Genomic DNA, 8795 nt, shown 5'->3' on the forward strand with positions numbered 1-8795 from the left:
AGAGAGAGAGAGAGAGAGAGAGAGAGAGAGAGAGAGAGATTCTCCACAAAATCTTAACTGTTGGATCTTGAAGGGTTATAAAGAGCTAATAGGCAAAGAGAAAGGTAATATATGCCACATAGGTGCTCAGCATGTGCAAAGGGCCGGTGGCAGGAGGATGGTACACTTCAGCTCTGAATCCAGACATAAGAGATTCCAGCTGGGGATGACGCTGTTACTGTGTAGAGGCCAGACATTATAAAGGGATTCATAGAAGTCACTCAGTAAGAAGAAAGCTAACTAACCCTCCATCAGAGCTTCTTTTCAAACCCAAGTGGGAAGAGGACTCACGTAATACTCTGCCATTCGTGACAAAAAGGCTTCCAGACCCTGGCACTGTGATCCTCGCCGCACACAGTCCCTGGTTGCTGGGCATGCCTGCTGTTACCTTCCCTGGACTGTTTGCAACCTGTCGGTCTCCACAACTCAATGCTAAAATCTTTGAGTACAAGATCGAAACCTCTTCCCTCTTCCCTCACAGTGTCTAACACGGAGCTGGGTGCAAAGCAAATGCTAACTTCTCCAAGATGTGAGCCACAGATACATGTTCTACCCATAAACTATCAGAGTCCTCCTGGGAAAAAAAAAATCCCACAGCCACACTGAGAAAGCCACCCCCATGAGAGTAGCAATCACTGGAAGTCCTTACTGTAAGGCGTCATTCCCTTTTAACTTCAACCAGCTCTTGGGTTTCATCTTGTGTCTGGCAAGAAGATGCCATCAGACTCTTATCATCTTGGGTGTGGCAGGCCAACACCATCAGACTGTGTACATTTTGGAAGGCCATGGTTAAGCTGTTTCTGGATCACCTTGCTCCCCTTTCAGTAGCAAATCATTTTGCCTCCTTGCCTCTCCTCAACGACGCCAGGTAGTGGCTCTCTGGATTCATTTCAAACCCTCATCTCTCCTGAACTGTAGGAGTCAGCAATCTAGCAGATGGGGGCTGGGGGGGAATGACAAGCCTTGCCTGGGTGGAACTTAAGTTAGAGGACAAAGTCTCCCCTTGGTCCAAGGCAGAGTGTTTAGAAGCAATTGGCCCATGTATGTAGAAACTATCAACCAGAGCTTGCTCCTCCTGGTATTTACAGCCTGAGACTGTTTCCTTACAGAAACCTCAGAAGACCTCCCCCTTGTGCCAAACACAATTGTTTGAGGAGTCTAATAGGTGCCCTCTATCAGGATGAGCAGAGCTCATCCAAATCTAGCATTTCTGCATGTGTCCCTGTCATTTCCTTGCTGTCTGTCATTCCTTCATTCCAGCACCAAGCCTTGTAGGACCAGGCAACCTCTCTTCCTCAACAGCCCCATTTTGAGGCTGGTTTCCCTGTGTGCATAGACACACAAAGGCAGCAAAACAGATACCAGGTCCAAGAACTGAAACTGTGCTCCTTATTAAACGTGTAATGGGCCCTCTGACCTTTGAGCAGTCTTCCACAGTTAATGCAACGCATGGAATACCTTCCATGAAAGGTTTTCCTCCATTAAATGATATAGGACCAAGAAGTGAGCAACTTTATTTTTCTGGATGTAATTGTCTGAACAGAAAGGATCCCCCAGTGATTTATAAGTTGAAGGTTTGGTTCCCAGAGCAGCATGTTCAAAAGTGCTTGGATGATGAGGGTTTAACCTGGTTAGTGGATTAATCCATTGATGAACTCATAGCTGATTGGGGCTTTTGAAGGTGGTGGAAATTGTAAGAGGTGTGGCCTCGCTAGAGGAAGTAGATCTTTGGGGTCATGCCCTTGAAGGGCTACTTTATCTCCAGGCCTTTGCTTTCTGTCCCTGGATCTGTCTTTCTGCTTCAGCTGCCATGAGGTCAGCACACACCCACACCCACGCACACATCCCAACACCCCCACCCCGCCACCTATTCTCCCTCACAGGCACAGTCAAGTGACCACAGGCTGAACTCTCAGAAGCCATGAAGCAAAAATAAATCTTTTCTCCTTTAAGTTGATTTTCTCAGTATTCTGTCTCAGCAATGGAAAACTGACTAATCCAGTTGGTCTCTCAACTGTCTCCTGTAGTTAAAGCAAAATAAATGTGAAGCAAAACCAGGAAATTCCATCATTCTTAGTATCAAGAATTTAAAAGCCGGAGAGATGGCAAGTGTGCTAGCTACCAGCTAATTGACAACTTGAACTCAGTTCTCTCGGCTCACAAGGCGGAAGGCGAGAATCGACTCTGTAAGTTGCCCTCTGACTGCCACAAATACACATTAGTGACACCCACACATACCCACAATCAATCAATTAATTTTAATTTTTAAAAGTATTTAAATATTAATAAATTACCATCACCCTTTAAAGGGCTCTATTAAAGGGTGTTATGTTTTAATGTATATATAAATAATTCATTTAAAGAGGTCTGTATGATGCTATTTAAATTAGCTAATGTACAGGAGTATACTGTGCTATGAAGTTCTCCCCCAAAACAGATATTGTTTCTGTACCAAAATTAAGAACATTGTTTGTTACAATAAATTCCTAAATTTGGACCATTTTACAAAATCAGTATGCCCACTTTCAAAAATATTTATGAACTATACTTATTCTCAAAACCTTCACACTGGTTCAAGTAACTCCTAAAATTACTTTTGCAATATTTTTTCCATTAAGCCTACACACAGCGGCCCACTCTACAACATTTTGTGTGTGTGTGTGTGTGTGTGTGTGTGTGTGTGTGTGTGTGTGTGTAGTTTCAATCATTTAATGATTAGGAAATTAGGAAAAATATCAGAAAGGATATTGTTATGTTTGGGCTCAGAGTGTAAAGTAGTGCAGTGAATTCAAAAGTATTAGTCAGGCCACTCACAGAATGTACTACTGTATAATTAGTCGTTCCAAGAATCTGCAATAAGAAAGCACTACCAAAAATAAGCATCTACAAAATAAACATAAAGAACTCAGAGTTGCATAACTCAAAAAAATTATTTTGAGCTGAGCAATGGCTTCCCCTAATCAAATACACAAATAACCCCAGCTCTGCGAAGAGGGTACAATGTTCCTTCAAAAACGAATGCAGAATCAAATGTGTTTAAATACTGTTCATGCCTAGAGCACACACACCACCCTGAGTTACAGAATGATAGCCAGAATTTCTGTTTCTGCAGAAAGTACAAATGTTCGTGGAAATATTACCCAAATATGTTTAAACTAATTATATATATAACCCACGCAGCTGCCATAGTAAGTTAGAATCTCAGGACAGCACGTTCTGGGTGACCTAGAGAGAAAAGTATTTCTCAAGGTCGCTCCAGCAGTCCAGGACAGAACCTGGGATAAAAAGCTTCTTGGGGCAGTGACCAAAGTCTGCCTAAGTCACCTGGGAAAAACACACTCCAGAGAAAGATCAAGGTGAGCCACTCGTGCATTCCTTTTCCGGCATCCTGCGGCTCCGGAGGTTTTATTGGCAGCATTGGGTAGGGCAAAATCAGAGGGTCGATTTCCTTCCTCAAGGTGACAGGCACCAGAGGACTGAGCGCTGCTGGCGACCTGCGGTTCGAACTATTTGCCTCAGGCCACGAGGAAAACACCAGAAAGCTAGCGCGAGGTTCAGCCAGACCCTGGGAACTGCGCCCGCGCTGTCTTATTTAGGTCTCACTAGACCGCTGTCCCCGTCAGTCCGTGATTACGCGAAATCGATGAAGCAGTGCCAAAATGAGACTAAACTTTTCTAAGTGTCTTTCTTTTGGCCAGAACTCAGAGAACTCGCTCAAAAATGTGCAAAGTATTCAAAATAGGACAAAGATCGGAGAAACTCTCTAACTCTCACAGCGCATCAAATCAGGTCGCTCAACGTCCCTCTGTGCAACGAAGGTGGGCCAGGAACACTTCCTAGCTCTTAAATTCAGTGTCCCCAGCCAATGTCCCTTTTCTTCTCCAACGCAAGTACACAAATACAAACTAACTTCCCGGAGCGACAGAGAGATGTAGGGATACCAACACTAGGTAACCAGGGTACCAGGAGAGGGACGGAGTTGGAAGCAGAGGTAGGGGCGGCTGGACCCCAGGACAGGGCAGCAGGGAGCAAAGGGACAAGGACCAAGCCCCGAGCGGCGCGGACCAGACTCGCACTCCCGGGCGAGGGACCGCGCTGGGTGAGGGCTCCGGGCGCCCGGACCTCCTACCTGTCTGAGGATGAAGCTGGTGGAAGTGGTGCTGCCATCCGATCTTTTCAACCTGCTCCTCCGGGTCGTGGTGCCTCGGGCCACCTGAACTCGACACACCGGGGCCACAAAGAAGCCAGTGAGGAGGACCGCAGCGCTGAGCCGAGCGGTCACCGGGGGCTGGTCCTCCTTGGGAACCGCGCCCCGGGGACCCCCCCGAGCCCCGAACCCTAGTCTCCCTGGCGCCTCCCAGAGCCCTCCACCCCCATCCCCTCACTCCGAGCTGGGTGGTCCCGAGCACCCACCACATCCATTAACAAAGCGTCTCGGGTGCGGGGTCTGAGTCCCCAGCATCGGCGACAGGAGGCTGCGGACACTGAAGCCCGAGCGCTGAGCCGGGGAGCAGGGCTAGGAGGAGGGGAGAAGGAGGGGGAGGAGCGGGCGGGCGGGAGGCGCGGAGGAGGGAGCGGCGGCTCAGGACCAGCGCCCCGCACTCGAGGCACCAAGGCGGGGCGCGGGGCGGCGCGGGTGGAGGAGGGGGCGGTACCTGCGAGCTGGGGGAGTGCGGCCCGTCCGCCGCCCCGTTCTTGCCGTAGGAGGACGACATGGTTCAGAGGCGCCGCATGGCCCTCGCGGCGCGGTGGGCGGAGGGCGCGGGCCGGTGCGGGCGGAGGGGGAGGCAGGACTTCCCTACCCGGCTCCTGGCCCCGCGCCGGCTCGCGGGCCGCCTGCCCGCACTTCGCCGAACGCCGCACCTTAAAGGGGCCGAAAGCTCTTCCCTCCCCCCCGCGTGCCCTCCTGGAGGTCCAGGCGAGGGGGGCTTCTCGGTTGTCGCCTCCCCGAGCCTCGGGGAGAAGTGCTCTCCCACCCCGCGAGCGCTCTACAGCGCAGCTTTCCAGAGGATGGAGGGAGGGGAAAATCTGAGCTGGGGGTGGGAGGATTAAAATAGTCTGCACAGTTTAAAATGAGACAAAGGTGGCACGGTTCATGAATCAGGACTTAGGGAGGGAAGCTGGTGCAGTGTTGCAGAGAGTGGGCAGAGCGGAACGTGCCTGTGCGTGTGTGTGTGTGTGTGTGTGTGTGTGTGTGTGTGTGTCCGTCCCAGCACTCGAATTTGAAAAGGACAGGACTGACTCCTCCTTCCTCGACTTTCCTCATCATCCCACACAGGGATGGTAAGGCACAGGATGTGTGTGTGTGTGCTTTTTATTAGTGGGTTTTTTGTTTTTGTTTGTTATTGTTATTGTTTGGGCAACTCTACTCTCAGAGATGCAAGTTACACACACCTAGGCAGACATGGAAGAGCCTGCCAGCCAGGGTCTGATTGGAGATGCAACCCCACCACGGGAGACCAGCGTGTCCTAAGGAGTTTTGAAGGTCACGTCAAACCTGCTAAAAAGCAGGAGTTGGCCACGTGCCTCCCATTCGTATAGCTGTTTCCAGGAGAAGAAACTAAACCTAGCTTTCAGGCTGCAAACACATGCTGTGTTTGAGATCAAGTTCAAAGCAAGAGGATCCTAGAAGGAAGAAATTTGAAGTAATCAAAGTGCGGGGGGGGGGGAGAAATATGTGAATTCAAGAAAATAAATTCTAACTATAGTTACAGCGGCAGAGATGCATAGTAAAAATAGACATAGACATAAAACCACTAAATCAGCCCCCCTGCCCTGCATTCTAGTGTTTCACTTATAAAAACAAGTGCCACATTTATTTTTCCATCCATTACACACTTTCTTTACAGACCCACATCTTCACTTCAACTAAACTTGGGTCCTAAAACTAGTCTTGCCTCCAAGCTCCCTGTGCGCGCGCGCGCGCGCGCGCGCGCGTGCGCGCGTGTGCACACACACACACACACACACACACACACACACACACACACCAAGCACAGGCTACCTACACTCAGGCAAAGCCATTTCTCCAAAACCACTTTCCTCAATTTACTGTTTTCTGGGGTAAAGCCCAAAGTCTGATCTGCAAGCTAGGCTTCCTGCTTGCTTTGGACATACCCACACTCCAAAACTCCTCCCTCCAAATTGATTTCTCTTTGCAAACCCAGAGAGCAGGCAGGTCCATTTACTGCTCATCCTTGACTTGCACTCCACTTCAGCATCATAGCTCTGAAGTACGTCCTTGGCATCTGCCCTCCACACTATCTAGACACCCACCCAGCGTTCTGCAACCCTGCTCAGCTCACTCTTCCTCCACAGAGATCCTTCCTGACCCTTGTGGTCCTGGATTGTCCTGTGCCTGAAAAACTGGAGCATTTATTCTCTAGATATTTGGCACAGGCTATCTTAGTGTATATTAAGTCTTGCTTTTGTAAAAATCCAGTTTCTAAAATAGCCCGGTATCTGTGTAGTTTATGTGTAGTAGAAGCCCCTAGGAAGTTTATGGGTAAGGATCCATCTCCTAATGTAGACACCCCTCTCCACCAGCACCCCTATTATTTGCTGTCATCTCGTTCTGCTCTTAGTTTGGAACCTTCCTTCTTAGTTGACACTACATCAATAACACACAGACTAAATGGTTGCGGAGGCTCTGGCTTCTCATTGCCCGGTTTCACTGACTGAATAATCAGAACAGAATCCACACCAGGAAGACAGCATGAATGGCTCTGTGCATCTGCCTCTCAACAAGAACTGTGAGGATTACGAATACACCTCCAGCGATGGGCCTAACAGACACACCATGAGGTGAAAGATGTCTGAGAAAATCTACAGCACTCCAGAGAGAAAAGTGTGAGTCTGTGGCATTCCAGCCAAGCTCCCCGAACCGTCCTCCTTTTCTGATCAGAGAGGGGAACTCCACCCCACACAGGTAAAGTCAGAAACACAAGACTCCCCAGGACTCCCCCTTTTCTTATATTTTATGGTTGTGAGCCTAGCCTTTAACGGCTGAGCCATCTCTCCAGCCCGACTCCCCCTTTTCTTAAGCTCCCAGTTGTACTTGTGTGTGTTTGTGTGTGTGTGTGGGTTACTTTCCTGGGAAAGATACTGCTATTCTCCCTTAGCTATCTGTTGCTAAAACTAAGTTCTGAGTGAGCATAGGAGGGTAGTTAGTACAGGCTGCCTCTGACAACCCCATTCATGTGATGGAGACTTTTATGTTGCTCACAGCCTCATTGAGAGTGCAGGGGTCCTGATGGAGCTTGTTTTTGGCTCATGAAGAGGCAAGCTAATCTCTTCTGAAATGATACCACTGTGGTAGTTTAGGTGAGACTGGCTCCCATAGGCTCATATATTTGAATTTTGGTTCCTTCTTAGTGGAAACGTTTGGGAAGGATTAGGAGGTGTGCCTTCTGTTGGAGAAAGAGTGTCACTGAAAATGTCAACTCTTGTTCTCCTTTTCGTTTCCATCAGATGTGAGTTCTTGGCTTCTGCTCCATCACTCATGCGTGTCACCATGATCCACACACCGTGCTGGTCAAATGAAATGCAAGCAAGCCTCTAAGTGCTGTATTTTATAAGTTGTCTTTTCTTTTTTAAAAAAAAAAAAACTTTTTTTTTAATGTATATGAATATACACTATAGCTGTACAGATAGTTGTGAGCCATCAACTGGTTGTTGGGGATTTACTTTAGGACATCTGCTCACTCCTGTAGACCTCTGCTTGCTCAGTCCCTGCTCATTCTGGCCCAAAAATTTAGTTATTATTATAAATAAGTACACTGTAGCTGTCTTCAGATGCACCAGAAGAGGACATCAGATCTCATTACTGGTGGTTGCGAGCCACCATGTGGTTGCTGGGATTTGAACTCAGGACCTTCAGAAGAGCAGTCAGTGCTCTTACCCACTGAGCCATCTCACCAGCCCTAAGTTGTCTTTTCTTAATTATTTTATAAGTTTTAATAAGTAGGCCTCCTCACAGCCATAGAATATCAACTAAGACAATCAGAGAGAATATATCATTGTTTCCTAGCACCAGAGAAGAATGAAGTTGGATTTGCATTGCTCACAGTATGAAAAAAAAAACCAACCCAAAATGGATCAGAAATCTAAATGAAAGAGCTAAAAATGTGAAAACATTAAAACAGAACAGTAAGTCTTCATGATCTTGGATTTGGGGATGGATTCTTAAACACATCAAAGCACATGACAGAAGAAAAACAAACACAGTGGACTTCATCAAAATCAAAGGAGGTTCAGTGGTAAAGAGCACTGGCTGCTCTTCCAGAGGTCCCGAGTTCAATTCCCAGCACCCACATGACAGCTTACAGCTGTCTGCAACACCAGTTCCTGCGAATCCACACAAAGATACATGCAGGCAAACCAATGCACATAAAATAAAAATAAATTATGTATCAGTGGTCAAGAAAACATGTAAAAAGTGTCCACTAACAACCATGATGAAAGTGCAACTCAAAACTGTGATGAGCTTCAAACTGTGGTTTTATAACTCATGTTGAAATTTAATTACATTTTAACAGTATTAACAGATTGGACCTTTAAGAGATGTTTGCCAGCCGGGCAGGGGTGGTGCACGCCTTTAATCCCAACACTTGGGAGGCAGAGGCAGGTGGATTTCTGAGATGGAGGCCAGCCTGGTCTACAAAATGTGTTCCAGGACAGCCAGGGCTACACAGAGAAACCATGTCTTGAAAAACCAAAGAGAGAGAGAGAGAGAGAGAGAGAGAGAGAGAGAGAGA

The 8795-nt window shown here is 47.7% G+C and overlaps 1 protein-coding gene across 2 annotated transcripts in view; it reads right to left on the bottom strand.

Annotated features, from left to right (window-relative positions):
- The window catches only part of Cacnb4 (calcium voltage-gated channel auxiliary subunit beta 4), a 254056-nt gene extending 248937 nt beyond the window's left edge, over positions 1-5119 (bottom strand). Inside the window, exons 1-2 of one of the 2 annotated variants that reach the window (XM_021192084.2) lie at positions 4695-5119; positions 4169-4252 (exon numbers count right to left, since the gene is read on the bottom strand). In XM_021192084.2, coding sequence (XP_021047743.1) covers positions 4169-4252; positions 4695-4754 — 144 coding nt within the window. In that variant the 5' untranslated portion in view covers positions 4755-5119. Of the gene's footprint in view, positions 1-4168; positions 4253-4452; positions 4570-4694 lie in introns of those variants that run through there. The other variant, XM_021192085.1, reaches the window with a different exon arrangement.
- Positions 5120-8795: the final 3676 nt, after the last annotated feature.

This window comes from Mus pahari, chromosome 3 (assembly GCF_900095145.1).
Source record: "Mus pahari chromosome 3, PAHARI_EIJ_v1.1, whole genome shotgun sequence".
NCBI classification, from domain to species: domain Eukaryota; kingdom Metazoa; phylum Chordata; class Mammalia; order Rodentia; family Muridae; genus Mus; species Mus pahari.